Source organism: Elephas maximus, chromosome 18 (assembly GCF_024166365.1).
Source record: "Elephas maximus indicus isolate mEleMax1 chromosome 18, mEleMax1 primary haplotype, whole genome shotgun sequence".
NCBI lineage: Eukaryota > Metazoa > Chordata > Mammalia > Proboscidea > Elephantidae > Elephas > Elephas maximus.
The window spans coordinates 67191401-67209838 of record NC_064836.1 but is presented as its reverse complement, the minus strand read 5'-3'; the positions used below and the strand labels follow the sequence as shown (position 1 = coordinate 67209838).

The 18438-nt window shown below is 36.2% G+C and overlaps 1 protein-coding gene across 1 annotated transcript in view; it reads right to left on the bottom strand.

Annotated features, from left to right (window-relative positions):
- The window catches only part of EPHA6 (EPH receptor A6), a 1119052-nt gene that overhangs the window by 305096 nt on the left and 795518 nt on the right, over positions 1-18438 (bottom strand). The window contains 1 exon segment of the mRNA XM_049857907.1: positions 2800-2908. Within this exon segment, the coding sequence (XP_049713864.1) occupies positions 2800-2908 (109 nt within the window).

The window sequence follows — 18438 nt, the reverse complement described above, 5'->3', positions numbered from 1 at the left end:
TAAAAAGTCCTCAATGAGATCAGAAGAATTTTAACTGCTTAGTAAAGAAGCTTAGACCTGTGCCAGCATGTGTAGGGTTTTTGTTAGTTCGTAACCAGCTGACCCCTGCCAGTGAATAAGGTCATATTTGATATTTGTAGGCTATAACCAAACCCAAACCAAACCCTCTGCCGTCGAGTTGATTCCGACTCATAGCAGGCCTAGAGGACAGAGTAAAACTGCCCATTAGGGGGTCCAGGGAGCACCTGGTGGATTCAAGCTGCTGACCTTTTGGTTAGTAGCAGAACTCATAACCATTATGCCAGCAGGGTTTCCTTCTGTAGGCTATACGATTTAATATTTCCTTTAGAAGCCTTGGTGGCACAGTGGGTAAGAGCTACAGCTGCAAACTGAAAGGTTGCCAGTTCGAATCTACCAGGGTCTCCTTGGAAACAGTATGGGGCAGTTCTACTCTGCCCTATAGGGTTGTTATGTGTTGGAATCAACTCGATGGCAATGAGTTTGGTGTTTGTTTTTTTTTTGTGCTCTATTCCCTATAAGGCGGGTGTATCAAAGCTATGACGATGGCGGAGTTGTCCGAGGTTAGCTCTAGGAGAAAATGGAGAGAATAATAGGAACATTGATGGCAGCAGAGTCCTATGGTGGCAACATGATATGTCCACATTGGTACATTAACTAGAATAAATTTATGATTACTTTCTGCAGTCTTTCATGTATATTTTTTTTACCCATTATTATAGCTAGCATTATTCTATCAGCTAGTCACTCTGCCAACACAAAAAGAGACCCTGACTCTGTATTAATTTCAAGAGCAATACTATGGCTGTTTATATACAAGGACATTTTAAATATAGGGGTAAATGTGCCCCTTTTAAATTAATTCATGACAAAGTCACCATTTCAACTCAACCACATGAGACTATGGTTATGCAATTGAAATTATTGCTTTGTTCCTTAATAATTTCTAAAACAGTGGATTTGTTACAAATAAATCTGACATCCTCTTAACAGGTAGAAGTTACATTTTGTTTAAGCCCTTGTCATTTTATTGATTCATACCTTTTAGTGGGCTGTGAAAAAACCATTTGTTATATATGTATATTCTCTGTAATTTTAAATAAATTTTAATAACATATTTGTATGTGAATAGAGTTTAAAAAGTGAATCTAACAAATGGAGTTTATCGTTCACTGAACTACTGCCCTTGAAGGTAGCTATTTATTATCTCTGCTCTTTGTCAGCTATCAGGGTTTTCCAGTAGAGTTGGTGCACTTTAGCTGGAGTCAGCGTGGATGGGTATTGTTTGGCTGGCATTTTTGCTGCAGATTTAAATCATGACGTGTGTATTTCAGATTAACAACAACAAAAAAAACTTGAAGTATTCTTTTGTGCCCATATGGATATTTAGACAAATAGTTTTCCCTTCACAGGAAAAAAAGCTATGATCTAAAGATATTAGCTATTTCTGACAAAAATCTGTACTATATATATATATATAAATAAAAAAAAACTTATTCTAAAATTTTATACATATTATTTTCATTCACATTAAGATATTACCAGTACCTGGTTCATGAAAATCATTCAATATATTTTAACAAATGAATAAATAATTTTAATATATTATCATACCAATCCCGTGTAATAAAAGAAAGCTAAGGTTGAGACGGTTAAGCGCTTTGAACAAGCTCACACAGATAGCCAGGATTCAAATTTAGGTCTTTTGCTATGTTAAATTTATTGTTACTTTAAATTGTTCATCAGTATTATTCTAAAGTGTAAAAATATCCGATTTATAAAAACAATTATGATTTTACTAATATACTTTCAATAACTAATTGATAATAATATCACACTTATGTAACTCTAAGGAGCCCTGGTGGCGCAGCGGTTAAGTGCTTGGCTGCTAACGGAAAGGTTGGCGGTTCCAACCCACCAGCTCTGCAAGAGAAAGACCTGGCAATCTGCTCCCATAAAAGATTACAGCCTTAACAACTTTACGGGACAATTCTGCTCTGGCACACAGGGTCACTATGAGTCGAAATCAACCTTACGGCACCTAACAACAACAAAAAAACAACAAGTTTATAAAGAGCTTTACTATGAATTCTTCAATCCACAGTGGTTAAGAGTTACGGCAGCTAACCAAAGGTGTGCAGTTTGAATTCATCAGCCGCTCCTTGGAAACCCTACGGGGCAGTTTTACCCTGTTTTTTATTATAGATAGTGGGATTATAGAGATGTTATGTGTAGGAATCAACTCCACGGCAACAGGTTGTTTTTTTTGGGGGGGGGGGTTGCCACATTATTTTCCAAAAAAAAAAAAACTTTGCTACGATGCAATTTGATTATAATAAAGGAAAAGCTCAGAAGTAATTTATTGGATATATATTTATCATTACAGTTTTCAAACTGCTCTTATCAAGTCTTTGAATGCTTCTATATTCAGGGACATATTGATACAGGTAACTAGCCATGGTGGTTATGTTCCCATATAAAGTTCACTGTCAGAGGAAAGTTTCTCTCCTCTCTCTCTCAGGTGTGCTTTGTTGCATTTAAAACATTTAAATACGCACACCCATTGCCATCAAGTCTTATTCCGACTCAGTGACCCTATAGGACAGAGTAAAGCTGACCCATTGGGTTTCCAAGTCTATAAATCTTTATGGAAGTAGACTGTCATATTTTTCCCCCATGGGGCAGCTGGTGAGTTCAAAATGCTGACCTATCGGTTAAATACACAGTGTATGAAATAATTTATTAAAATATCTTGGAAATGATTGAGTATGCTTCAGTTACCTCCCAGTGATTAAGAAGAACAAAGTGAGGATGACCAGGAGAGTGAACCCTCCAACCGCCGCCGTGGCTATCACGAGAATCTGCCCCTGTTCCGCGGCCATGTCAGAAGCTGAAACACAGACACCACATTACAACTTCTGTGGTTGACAGTTCACTACCAAGCTGTATTACAACTTACTACGTGATTGGAAATACGGTAATGGTTACCAACAATACAGCATATTTAACCTTTATTTCAGTACATAGGAAGCAAACTGAAAATACATGAGCTTAACCGAAGGATTGAAGAGTTGAGGTCATAGGTAACAGCATAACCCTTTTTTCTTTGTTACAAAAATATCAATTAAAAAGATGAACTCCTAGAATCCCACATTTTAAGATTAAGTATGCACTGCAAAATTAAATCAGCAGCTGGACCAAAGGATTTTGTTTTATGTAATTGCTTATTTTAATTCCTCTTAAACACTCTGGCCATCAGACCAGGCTTTACATATGGGTTTTGTGGAAAGACTGTCGTATATGTCATTGTAAGAACTCCTTTGTATTACACAGAGCTTAATTCACACCTTAAAGTTATGAATCCCCACAGCATGAGGGTATGGATAGTAGGTGCTTGGATGTTTTGGCTGGCAGTAATTAAATAAATGTGATTTAAGAACTTCCTTCCCTTAACGAAAAGACTAGATAACATATTTTAACAACATACTAATTTTTTATTGACAAAATCATATCTTACAATTGCATAGACTGTAGGTCTTACTAATCTTCCAGGAATATTTTAAAATATATTAGTTCAATTAATTTATTATGCTTTACATTTTATGTAGTTCTGAAATTTGAATCGAATATTTTATTGGGTGGAATGGGCAATCTCTTAATAACAGAAGTGAGGAAATTGAATTCCAGAGAAGTTAAAGAACTAGTCAGGCTCACACAGGGCTATAACCAGAATTCAGACATACAGGTTTCTGTTTCATTTTTTCTTTCTACGTTATACCCCACTGTAATAATTCATTCAATTATCAGCATCTTAAAATATTAAACCAATTAGTCCCTTCAATATCCTTTAACCTGAATAAAGCTTGATTATTTTTATTTTGATTACTATACATAAAGAATACATATTAATCTCATTGGTTGTAGGAAGCACATTGAATTCAAAGAATTTTTTTTTTTTATATAACCAAAAAGCAAGCCACTTAATTCTCTACAATAATAATTTATTAAACCTGAGTACTTTAAGGCTTCCACAGAAGTAATGTTTTCCTGGGAATCGAGTATACTATGTGAAAATTTATATCCAGAGTAATAGCATCCTCATAAAAATGACAGGTCTACTAGGCAATATCTGAACCTTAAATGCTATTGCCGAGTCAGTGAGAAACCAGTTACAACATTTAAAAGGCATTTTAAGAATTTAAATGTAAACAGAAACAAAAGTCACTTATGTTCAATTTTCAGTAAGAGAAATTTATTAAACCTTGGAATTAAATTTTAGGTGCTATGATTGAATCGAGATATTTTCAAGTCATCTATTACAACATTGAGTTTAACTCATAACCTGTGCAGAGATGTTACTGCAAATTGCGGATTCGAGCCACCTGTCGCAAAGCCAATACTGAGACAGGAGGAGGTAAGCAGTAAGAAGGCTTTAATGAATACCGGTATTCAAGAGACAGAGGGGGTTAAATTTTTCCCAAATTCTGTCTGCCCTAACAGGTTGATGGGAGGGTTTTATATGGGAAAGATCACGGTTACCTAAGGTTTTGAGCATGTAGTCCGCAGATGGTCTTATACATCACAAAACAACTACAAAAACTCTTTATTAAACTAAAGATAAACATGTCAGGCACCTTGGACTCTAATCAGTATATTTATAACAGGCTGAAAAACTCTTATTAGAATCTCTCGGCTAGTGGGGCTGTTTTGCCAAGTCCACTGTGGCTGAGATAGGCAGCAAGAAAGAAAACCTTGTCGGTTTGCAGGCTGAAGGCCCTTTCTCAAGAGAACAAAGAAAGGAGAAGAGACACCAAGGCCACAGGAGCTGAGATAGCTCCGCACCCCTCTGGAAGAGACCGGTGCAGCTGGTGCAATTAAAAAATGCCTAGAGATTACTTAGAGCATCATTATGGCTTTAGTCATGCCAAGCTCTCAATCGCCTATTTCAAATAGGGGAAAATATGTTGTATTATGGTGTTTGTTATGTTTAAGAGTGGAACAGGCTGCTCAGCTATATTTTGAGCAGAGCCTGCACCATTTTCCAAGGACTAGAGATTAATCACAGCTTATACAGCTATATTAAAACAAATGAGAAAATATATTCTCCCTAATATTAAAACACTAAAGAAAAAGCATTTTCACTACTTCAGAGACAAGTTAAATAGTTCATTTTTATCTAGTAAATAATGTACGGAAGTTTTTCAATTAGGTCCTCCCTGGATTTCCTAATCTTCAAAATAGCTCTGATATCATCGGAATTAATGTTGTGCTTTAAAATGTCACATTTTTCCATTGAAAACTATTGGATAACAAATTACAAGGGATAGCTGTTAGAGAGAACAACATTTTTCTTGAAGATGAAGATGGCACATAAAAAGAAGACATAATTTACTTAGCAACTGCTCTATTTGTAAACTATATAATATAGTGTGAGAGTTTTGAACTTGTGGCATACATTTTCACAGTAGTCAGGTAGCTGGTAATTTATCAAGACCATATATCCAAACTTCAGATGGAGGAGAAGTTTACGCAGTTGGGTACTTTTTGAATCTCAGATTATTTAAAGAAAATTGTGCTGTTTGACTAAAATACCTATTTGGTTAACTGTTAATTTTAATAATATATCTCCTTTTGCATACTTTTGACTATACATTTATGAGATTTGCTTGAACTAAAATTTTAATTGGGTAACAGGACTTTAAGTTTGTGGCACTTGGAAGAATGTATATTCTCGGAGAATTGTTTTTTAAACCTCTACTAGGAGTCCTAAAGACTCCTTTGCGGAGAAGAAAACATATAAGTACAGGCATACCTCATTTCATTGGGCTTTGCTTTATCGCACTTCATAGATATTGTGTTTTTTACAAGTTGAAGGTTTGTGGTAACCTTGTGTTAAGCAAGTCTTTCAGTGCCATTTTTCCAACAGCATGTGCTCACTTTGTTTCTCTGTGTCACGTTTTGGTAATTCTAGTAATATTTGAAAATTTTTCATTATTTTTATATCTATTATGGTTACCTATGATCAGTAATCTTTGATGTTACTATTGTAATTGTTTTGGGGTGCCATGAACCGTCCCATGAGATGGCAAACTTAATTGATAAATGTGTGTGTTCTGACTGCTCCACCAACCAGCTGTTCTCCTCTCTCTCTCCTTCTCCTTAGTCCTCCCTATTCCCTGAGACACAAGAATATTGAAATCAGACCAGTTAATAACCCTACAGTGGCCTCTTAGCATTCAAGTGAAAGGAAGAGTCACACGTCTCTCACTTTAAATCAAAAGATAGAAATAATTAAGCTTAGTGAGGAAGGCATACAGAAAGCTGAGACAACCCAAAAGCTAGGCCTCTTGCACCAAACAGCCAAGTTGTGAATGCAAAGGAAAAGTTCTTGAAGAAAATTAAAAGTGCTACTCCAGTGAACACGTGAATGATAAGAAGGCAAAACAGCCTTATTGTGGAAATGGAGAAAATTTTAGTGGTCTGGGTAGAAGATCAAATCAGCCACAACATTCCTTTAAGCCAAAGCTTAATCCAGAGCAATGCTCTAACTCTCTTCAATTCTATGAAGGCTGAGAGAGGTGAGGAAGCTGCAAAAGAAAAATTTGAAGCTAACAAAGCTTGGTTCATGAGTTTTAAGGAAAGAAGCTATCTCCATAACATAAAGGTGCAAGGTGCAAGTACTGATGCAGAAAAAAGTTAAAAAAAACTTTTTTTTTTTTTTTTAAGAAGCTGCAGCAAATTACCCAGAAGATGTAGCTAAGATAGCTGATGAACGGGGCTACACTAAACAACAGATTTTCAATGTAGACGAAACAGCCTTATATTGGAAGAAGATGTCATCTAGGATTTTCATAGCTAAAGAGAAGTCAATGCCTGGCTTCAAAGCTTCAAAGGGCAGGCTGACTCTCTTGTTAGGGGCTAACTCAGCTGGTGACTTTAAGTTGAAGCCAATGCTCATTTGCCATTCTGAAAATCCCAGGGCCTTTAAGAGTTATACTAAATCTATTCTGCCTGTGTTCTGTAAATAGCACAAAAAAGCCTGGATGACAGCACATCTGTTTACAACATGGTTTACCGAATATTTTAAGCCCATTGTTGAGACCTACTGCTCAGGAAAAAAAAGATTCCTTTCAAAATATTACTGCTCATTGACAGTGCACCAAGAGTTCTGATGGAGCTGTACAAGGAGATAAATATTTTCATGCCTGCTATCACAGCTTCCATTCTGCAGCCCATGGATTAAGGAGTAGCCTCCACTTCCAAGTTTTATTATTTAACAAATACATTTTGTAAGGCTATAGCTGCCATAGCTAGTGATTCCTCTGATGGACCTGGGCAAAGTAAATTGAAAACCTTTTGAAAAGGATTCACCATTCTAGATGCCATTAAGAACATTTTTGATTTATGGGAGGCGATCAAAATATCAACATTAACAGGAGTTTGCAAGAAGTTGATTCCAACCCCCACAGATGACTTTGAGTGGTTCAAGACTTCAGTAGGAGTAACTGCAGATGTGGTGGAAATAGCAAGAGAGCTAGAATTAGAAATGAAGCTTGAAGATGTGACTGAATTGTTGCAATGTCATGATAAAACTTTAACGGATAAGGAGTTGCTTCTTATGGATGAGCAAAAAAAAAAGGTTTCTTGAGATAGAATCTACTCCTGGTGAAGATGCTGTGAGCATTGTTGAAATTGCAATAGAAGAATTTAGAATATTACATAAACTTAGTTGATGAAGCAGTAACAGATTTTGAGAGGATTGACTCCAATTTTGAAAGGAGTTCTACTGTGGGTAAAATACTATCAAACATCATCATGCGCTACAGAGAAATCTTTCATGAAGGAAGAGTCAATCAATGCAGCCAGCTTTATTCTTGTCTTATTTTAAGAAATTGCCACAGCCATTCCAACCTTCTTCAACGACCACCCTGATCATTCAGCAGCCATCAACATTGAGGCAAGGAGCTTCACCAGCAAAAAAGATTACTACTTGATGAAGACTCAGGTGATGGTTGTCTGTAAAATGAGGATATCGAATTAAATATTCTTGTCACAACCTTTCAGAGAAATTACACTAAGTTATTGTGTTATCTTTTAACTGAATATTGGAAAGAACAAGATTTCCTCTATGGAGATACAAGGAACGGTCAGGACCTGTACTGCAGCTCTTGGTCTTGGACAGGGATGATTTCTGCCTCCTTCTGCCTCATAGTTGTATCAGTCAATCAGAGATCTCTGACTTAATCTCAGGATAAAGTCAAAGACCCTTAACTTTGTTAACAAGGCTCTCTACAAAAGGCTCTGGCATATGTCTATAGAATGTCTACAGATTCATCCCTTATCATTTTCTAACCATGTTGAGTTTCACCTAGTGCCTTGAATGAGGCAAGTTTTCCCTCTCCTGGTCAATTCCCATTCACTCCTCCTTCATGAACATTACATCATTTAAAAAGCTTTTTCTGGCTGTACATTTGGCTAGGTACCTAGATACATGCTCCCATCAATCATTATACTACTCCCACTATAGAATTTATCATGTTTTATTGACATTCTTTTTTTCTAACCTGTCTTTTCAATTAGACTACAAATTCTGTGAGGGCAGGGTACTTTATTCTCTATGATATCCAAAATACAAAGCCTAATACATGATAAAAAACCAAACCCATTGCCATCAAGTTGATTCTGACTCATCGTGGCCCTATATGACAGAGTAGAACTGCCCCATTGGGTTTCCAAGGAGCAGCTGGTAGATTTGAACTGCCAACATTTTGGTTTGAAGCCAAATGCTTAACCACTGACCCAACTAGGGCCCCTAATACATGAGAGTAGCTCAATAAATATTTGTTCAGTGATTGGATTAAACAATAATTTGCATTGGAAGATTCTGATAAGAAAATGTTAGATTAATGTAGGGGTAATCCATATCGCCGTCCTCCCCTTTGTACGTAACGAAAATTTACCCTTAGTGTAGCTATACTATGTATGTGAAAAAAGTCTACCCAACACTAATTTAATCAGAAGAATCCAATTATCCTGTGTGTTTGGAGACAAGTCTTCTTGGAAGGCATACTTACTAGAAAGTACAGATTTCTACATTTAATCAGGTTTAGTAGATTAAGTTTAGCAATGTGAATCTAAGGTTAAGAATTTATTAGTTTGTTCATAAAGTATTTATTGAGTACCTATTACATGCCAGGCACTGCAGTAGATACCAAGCACATAATGATGAGTGTAACAGACAGTTCCTGTCCTCATGGATTTACAGTTCAGTGGGGGAGACAAATACTGAATAAATAATTACAAGTGTAAAGATTGTTACAAAAAGGAAACTGCAGGGTGCTCTGGATGAGAACAAGTAGTTTCTGGTAGTGAGTCAGTAGACAGGGGAGTTGGGAAAATAAATTGTGCTGAAGATGAAGAAGGAGAAGGTAGAGGAGGAAGAGGAGAGGGGAAGGAATAAGATACAGAGGAGAAGGAATTGGAAGAGGAGGAGGGATTCCTTGGCTAAAGGCCTTACCGACTAGATTTATTTAAACAGACACTTAGACAAACAAATGAACAAACAAACCTAAAATCATCTATCGAATAGATTTCATAAGTACAGTATAGGCAGTCCACAGGTTATGAATGTCCAACTTACATACAACCCGTAGTTACAAACCAACTCACATAGTCTATTATATTAAAAATGTGAGGTGTTCGCAATGGTTCGCAATAACAAATGGGTGCTACTTTGCAACACTCATCAGAATATTATTATTGTTACTGTATTATTATGTTGAAGATGTTTCAGTGTATCTGGGAGGGTTTCTTTAATTTTTTTATGCTTAGAAAGGTATGCTATACACTATATACTAAGACAAACTTTGACTAACTGAAGTTAGATATGAACCACACCTGTTTCGACTTACGTACAAATCCGATTTAAAGACAGATTTAGGAAACGGCATTCGTTTATAATCTGGGGACTGCCTATGTAGCTACGTATTCCTCTGCTGTGAAAACTTGTTTTTATTACTATTATCTATTCATTCTTAAACCCTGAGAAAAAGCTAAAAAAAAGCTTATTTCTAATTAGTTTTGTAGGAAAAATGTATGTATAATTTTTTCACATACATAATATCATAGAGAGCAAACTTGTCCTTAAAAGAAGCACGATAAAATCCACAGTAGGAAATAAGATTTATTTGTGACTAGCTGATTGGAAAATGTTCCTTTGCTTAATGGAATGAGGTTGTATTCTTAGAAAAGGTAAGTCTATTAAAATGACATATTTCATTTTATGGTTTGGAAAGAAGTACACTTCCTTAAGAGGAAGCAATTATCCAAGAAGAGTTGCAAAATTGTTACTGAGCAAGGACTTAGCACCTAGCCAGTGACTGATACAGTTCAGATGACATTATTAAGTGACATTTGCTTTAGTTCTTTCTATTTAAAGAGAAAAAAAGTGAAGTTCTCTACTTGGAGTCCAAATACTTGAGGAAAAAAAAAAAAAGGATTAAAAAAACAGATTTCGTGTCTTTAGGAAAGTGAGAGAAAAGCAATTTAGCTATTTTTAACCAAAGAATTTTCTTCTTTGCAGGCATATGATTTTGTCTCTCTGTAATCAAGATTATTCTAGTTTATATTTACATTTCAAAGTAAAATCTGTTATTTGTATTCTGTGTCTTTTTCTGTGGAATAGCTTTTTAAAGTTAACTCTTTTCTGTTATGAACATCTTTTTAAAGTTACTGAAGACAACAATATATGCTTTTTTGAGAGTAAAATATTTCTTAAAATGCTCCCCAGTGAAATAAATGGTGGGATGCATTTATTCATATGCTTTACTTATGACTCCAAATCCTGAATGGAATGGAAAAATTTCAAATGATATTGTCTTATAACTTCACCAAAATATATATCTTTAATACCAAAGTCAGTTATACATAAATTTCAGTCATACTTGCACAGTACAAATCTCAACGAAGAAGTGGATTGACAGTATCCAGTAAATTAATCCTATGGTTTTCTGGCAATCAATATAGGAAATTCGTAGCATTTTTTTCCTCAGAGAAAAAAAATTCTCCTCTCAGATCAGATACGGTATTCACAAATGGCTTAACCTTATAAGAGTGAGGCAAAAATATGAAGATCTAACTATATATAATGGAGATTAATCTGTTTACAGAGATATAAGGATGTCAGATACAGATAAAAGCTGAGCAAACATTTCTGCTAGAAACCACCATCTTGTGACTTTGTAGATGATGTTGGTTTCCTCTTGGCTGCCTGGATTTGAAAGTATGGGGTCACCTTTGATTTTACCTTTCCCTCCTACTCCACATCCACAGTTAATTATTTCATCATGTCTTAAATTATTTTGTCTCTATTACCACCGTACAGCCACATTTTAGGCTTCAGCCCCACATGACTAGATTAGTTTTATCATTTTCTATTAGGTTGCTTTTCCAGTCTCTTCCCAATCCATCCCATATTATGTGGCCAGATAATTATTCTTCAAAGTAATGTTAAAAAATACTCAGTCTTCCCTGCTGCCTAGAGAGTAAAATCATCCCATCTCGCTGGGGACACCATACTCAGAGATGTCTAAGCACGAAACTGGGACTTGGCCCTCACCCAATTCTCTCCTTTGCCTTTCAGTTGCCCATTAATCCTGTCATTTCTACCTTTTAAGTATTTCTTAAATCATCCCCATTCTCTCCAGTCCCCTCACTATTTTCTTAATTTAGGTACTCATCACAGTTATTTGAATTCAGCTAGTTGGCAACCTCAATTATGTGGAATACAGCTGAGCAAGGGCAAGCAAGACAGAAAAAAAAATCCTCAGAAGAGACATCTGACAGATACTCACTTAAGAAAGAACACATTGTTTACATAAGAGTGTCTATGCCACACACTCTCACTTCAGACATGTCTATTGATTTCCAAGTCATAAAAGGGTATACCAGTAAGTCAGTTCCCATCCAGTTGACTCTGACCATGGCAACCCCATGTGTGTCAGAGTAGAACTATTCTCCATAGAGTTTTCAATGGCTGATTTTTTGGAAGTAGTTTGCCAGGCTTTTCTTCCAAGCACATTAACCAATTGTACCACCCAGAGACTCCATAAAACAGTATATAAAACCCTACTGCTGTCGAGTGGATTCTGACTCATTGCAATCCTATAGGACAGAGTAGAACTGCCCCGTAGGGTTTCTAAAGCTGTAAATCTTTATTGAAGCAGACAGCCACATCTTTCTCCCGAGGAGTGGCTGGTGGGTTCAAACCTCCAACCTTTAGGCTAGCAGTTAAGTGTTTTAACCACTGCACCACCACGGCTCCTTGTAAAACTGTATATCTATCGCTGTCAAGTTGATTCCTACTCATAGTGACCATATAGGACAGGGTAGAACTGCCCCATAGGGTTTCCAAAGCTGTAAATCTTTATTGAAGCAGACTGCCATATTTTTCTCCCCATGAGCGACTAGTGAGTTCCAACCGCTGGCCTTCCTGTTAGCAGCCAAGCACTTAACCGCTGTGCACCCAGGGTTCCTTTTATACAGTATGGGTATTAATAAATGTATATTGTTCATGAGGAAGAGATTAAAAAAAAAAAAACAACAACACATTCTAGATATTAGAATAAAATGTCCATGGCTAAAGTACAAAGTTTTCTCATTTGATCTATGTGGCAATGTTAATCTCAAAAACGTTCTTGTTTCATAAATGATCACTTACACATTTGTATTGTGGAATTTACTATTTTCAGAGACAAATTAATGGAAAAAATTGCGAATTAAAAATCTTTTTCAAATATTCCTGCCTATGCTTTAAATAAAGTATGTATTTAGAGAAAAAGACATCAGCATGGTATTGTATTAACATCTTTTCTTTTACACTCATTCAGTATTTGATGCCATCTACCAACAAGAAAAAAATCTTTAAGATTTGAAATAAAAGGAGAATGGCAAGAGATTCTCTTTTCCTCTCAAGTAAGCCAGTTGATGAATTCTCAGCTGTGTAGAAACAAACCTCACGGGTCATTTCTGCTGAAGGAGAGACCTTAGATGGGACTGCACTTTTTTAGAATGTCACAGCTGTGCCTTCTTCCACTGCTCTGTTACTTCTCCAGAAACAATGCAATTCAGTGCATCAAATTGTGACTACACTGGGACACAGAAGATCCAAGATTCATTCTTCTTAGGGACCTTAATTTAATTGTCAGAGAAAAATGGCAAATGACACAGGGATGGTTGGAAAATGTGTGACTGGTACAACCTGATGGAGAGGCAGAAGCAGAGGCAGGTGGTGCAGTGTGACAAAACACTTTGTGTCTTTCTTATTTCATTTTTTAAAGAGATTCTTGTGTGCATTAATGAACAGTCAGGATGCCTTGCCGCAGGCAAGCTTCATGTGGCAAATATCAAGGAACAAAGAAAAGTGACCGAGGCATTCAAATGCCTGAACCTATTGTCAACATTCTAAAGGTCAAAGATTTAGTTTGTAATTGTCTATGTTATATATTGTTAACTTGCGATTGAGATAGTATTTTGAGAACTTTTTTTTTTGCAATAGAAATACTTATGTATTCATATATACATGTTAAATTGTTTTTTGTTCTCCCCCCACCCCCCTTTAGAGATCCAGCGTAGAATAGAATTTTCTTAAAAATTTCATAAATGCCATGAAATCACTGCCCTGGAGCCAATAATGTTCAATTTCAAATACTATTGAACATACGGCATACTATTAATATTGGGTACTTGCATATTGATAGGCATATCTATGTACTTGGATTTATAGTTTCTTAGTGTAACATTTATTGTAGTTTGAGGTAAATAGCTTTGCAATTAAATGAAGAGCCATTAGAGATCACAAATTTCATAAGGTTTATAAAAAAGATTTATTTGTAAATAATCTATTTTTCATAGGAACAAGATTTAAAGAACATAATCCTGATTTAAAAACATTTAAAAAGTTCTAGAAAATTTCTTAAGGAAATTTTTACCCATTAGCTCATTTAATCATTCAAAAACAACACAAATTTTCACCATTTAGTGCGTGATACCGCTTGGGGAAACAAAGAAAACAAAGCATGGTTTCCTGTCCTCATAGAAGTTTCTTTTCAGTGGGAGATATATATATGAGAACCTTAATTGTAATGTAGTAAAATTGTTGATAAAAAAGAGGTGTGTGTACGAGTCAAAGCAAAGCGTGTAGGAAAAAGTGAAGGAAGGCGTACGGAAGAGGTGACTCTTGGGCTCAATCTGGAACGATTAGGAGAAATCTGAACATTACTGAAGTGATGAGTAGAGAGTGTGGCATTCTGGTTTGAAGAAATCACATCACAAATAGAATGGAGGAACTGTTTATATGTCATTTGAGGTGTCTGAGACGTATAGGTCAAGAGGCCAGAATAGGATATTGGAGAGATATGCAAGGGATAGAACATGAAATTTAATTAGATCAGCCAAGATGTGCTATTGATTGAATTGCATCCCCCCCAAATATGTGTTGTTAATACTAACCTCTATACCAGTGGATAAGGAGCCCGGTGGCACAGTGGTTGACTGCTCAGCTCCTAACAGAACTGTTGGTGGTTTGAACCCACCAGCTGCTCCACTAGAGAAAGATGTGGCAGTCTGCTTTTGTAAAGAAACCTTTGGAAACCCTAAGGGGTAGTCCTACTCTGTCCTATAGGGTTGCTATGAGTTAGCATAGGCTTGATGGCAATGAGTTTTTTCAACAAGTATTCCTGTGGATATAATCATTTGAAAATAGGGTTTTCTTTCTTATGTTAATAAGGTCATATCAGTGTAGGGTGTGTCTTAAGCCAATCACTTTTGACATATAATAGAGCAGATCAGGAACAGAAGAAAGAATGCACAGATGGGGGAAGACAGACTCTATGCCACATGAGATCTCCAAGGAACCAGGACACAGAAGCAGAAAAGAGACAAAGACCTTCCCCTATAGCTAACAGAGAGAGAGAGAAAGCCTTCCCCTAGAGCTGGTATCCTCAACTCGGACTTCTGGTCTCCTAAACTGTGAGGAAAAAAAAAAAAATCTGTTTCTTAAAGGCACCCACTTGTGGTATTGCTGCACTAAGAAACTAAGCCAGGATGCTTACGTTTTCCTCAGGTTACAATGAATACTCAGGTGCAGACGTAGAGGAAATGAAGAGTTGAGTTAACCCAGAACTGGAATTTTTACTGGAGATACGAACTCTTGCAAACTTGAAGATGAAGCCAACAGAGAATAAAGCAGAACTGAGGCTGAGAAATTCCTAAGGACATTGTTGGAGAGCCTGGATTTTTGCCTGAATCTCACATTATCCCATCACATTTCTGTTAAGCGAGCCAGTAAAACACTTCTTTTTTATTAAGTTAGCTGGGTTTTTTTCTCTTGAAATTGAGAGTCCTGTTTAATGTAATAAATCAAAAATGAAGAATTTAGCCATATTTATCCATATGTATTTTCCAATAGCAGGGAAAGGAGGGTAAAGCGGTCTTTACATTTATAAACTGGGTATTTGTAACTTCTTATTGTTTATTATTTTGCTTTACTATTTTCTATCTAAATTTACTATTTTCATTAGGATGCTGCACTCAGCCTCCTGAGTCTGTTTGCTCTGGAACAGGATGGATAAGGTGAAATGGAGAGGGGTACCATTTACTTTTATCAAATGAACTTTTGTTATGTATGGAATATCAAATACTTTGACAGGAGAGATTCCAATTTTGTTTTTGGCTTTAATAGCTTGATAGATTCAGGGGGCAAGCAGTCCTGTCTATCCTTATTTAACGGATCTCATGTATTGATTTAATAAAAACTGTACGGATGCAAAAACAAACAAACCAACAATAAAAACAAATGAACCAACAACATTTCTGACAAGTTTAGCTAGGCAATGTGTTAAAATTAGAATGTGGAAAAATCTCCTAATTTAAACCCACCTAATTATAAACTCGGGAACCCTGGTGGTGTAGTGGTTAAGTGCTATGGCTGCTAACCAAGAGGTCGGCAGTTTGAATCCGCCAGGCTCTCCTTGGAAACTCTATGGGGTAGCTCTACTCTGTCCTGTAGGGTCACTATGAGTCGGAATCAACTCGACAGCAGTGGGTTTGGTTTTTTTGGTTAATTATAAACTCATTACCACCAAAATACTGGTGCTAAGTAAATTTCTGTGCAAGGCCTTTACTTAATTTTCAGTTAGTGATGAAGTACATGTGAGTTTACAGTTTCCCCTTAAATGGCTTCAATAGAAGCGTTTATGGAAGCATCAATGGTGGGGGCCGATTTATTTTAGCTTGTGGATCCAAACATATTGCCTGAAGTAATTTAGATGCTAGGCATCTAACAGGGACCTGCTACTGCTTCTGTCAAAACTCATTTGATCGTCTCCTCAAAGTGAAGAAGTTCTAAAGAAAGTTTTGGATCATTGCTTGAAGCTTGTTCTGAATAACACCAAGCTATTTATCTCAAGTAACATCTAGCCAATCATGATGATCATTTCTGGAGAGATTCAAAGAGGTTCCACTCTATTTTTAATAGGGCCAACCCTATGGTTACCACAAGACTATAACTTCATCAATTTTCTCAGTGTCTCCTCAATTATTTATGTCATGCTTCTCCTAAAACCATGTGTGAGGTCTCCAAGTTAAATATCTTGCATTAGAAGTAAGAGGGTTTTAGGTATAATATTTCTCTACTACTCACTACTATCATTTTCAGGAAAATAAGATTGGGGAATATATTGATCTTTCATTAAATTTGACTTCATTGCCTGGGGGCCAAGTGGTATTAACGCAAAAGTGAGGCTTAGTATTAATGATTTTGCAAATGTGAGAGTAAATATCCCTGAAAAAATTAACAAATGGGGAAAGTTTCCTTACATACCCATTCAAAATTTCATGTAATGTAAAAACAAAGTTGTACTTTATTTATGTTTCTTTTAAACTAATATTTTCATAATATGATGCTGATTGTAGACAAACTGGGTATTTGCCATCTTGGTAGGTAGAAAGATAAGTCTGTTCCTACCTGCTGATGGTATGGACTTAATCTTCAACAACTAGAATTGATTTCAAGATACAAATAACTCTGCTCTCCTACAGCTGCCATAAAGAGCTACGTGTCATCACTTTATCAAAACCAAAATCGTTTTCTTAGACAGACAAAGGCAATTGATCAAAATGCTACACAACAAGACAGCACATTCCATTTTGTACAAGCAAACTTTCTCCATAGCTTATCCTGGAAAGCATGCTGCAGAACTATGCAGCTCAATATAACTTTTTCCATGACAGCATCACTCCTCAGGCTTTTTTTTTTTTTTTTTTTTTTGATGACTTGGAACACCTGCTTTTAACAATTTCCAGGCCAGAATTATCTTTTTCACGGTATCCTGTGGTGTGGAACTCTAAGCCTTCAATCTAGAGTATGTCTAATCGTGGGAGCGGGTTCAAATCTGTTTCCCAAGGATAATCTTTGCTTTGTCTGCAGCCCATTTCAGTGTAAATGTGGGGAGGATTTATCTTTACCTGGGCAAAAATATTTGTGGGGCTTCTGGGCTTTTATAATAGAAGGGTTTCTGTGTCTCTTCACTTGATTTTCAAAGCATTTTGAATCACCAGTATGAAAATAGAAAATCCACATTCTAAGACCTCCTTGAAGACTAACTTCAAAATTCCCGGTAGGAATCTTCGGGGGTATCTGTTCATCCCTGTATCTGAAAATTGCCCCCCCGCTATGGAGTAGAGCCTTGGCAGTTTGTTCACTTGGTCTTTGGCTCCAAGTCATATGAACTAAATTATGGATGGAGACTTGACCTAAACTGTGCCAACCAGATTCTCTTGTCTAGGAATTTGAAATTATAATCCACAGTCAGTTTGAATATTTTGTAGTATGGCTGAAAGCAAAGGAAATGTATTTGCAAGCCATGAGGGAGATGAATAGTTTTTCCTAAATGAACATAGGTACAGATAAAGCTAGTCTTTGGAGAAAGCCGAGTGATAGTATGGACCAAGAAAAAGGATGGTTGCCTTTGTTTCTAAGAGCTTTCCACTTTCTTGCTTCAATCCTTTTTGAAGCCTAGCTTTACTCCCATTTTTCTACTGTGGTGGCACCTGGAACATTGTTGTGTTTTCTTAACCTAGATCATGGTGTTTATTTTTATTTTTTGCTTTTTTTCTTAGAATAGGGAAGTTTATATGCTAGAATATCTGAAGACTTTCCAATATATTTATGTGTGTCTATTTTTGAGACCTTTTCATGACATTTTATTGCAAAAGTTTTTTTAGATTTAATTCTTTTTTTTTTAAATAATATTTTATTGTGTTTTGGTGAAAGTGTACACAGCAAATTCGGTTTCCATTTAACAATTTCTATACATACTCTTCAGTGACATCGGTTACATTTTTCACAATGTGTCGGCATTC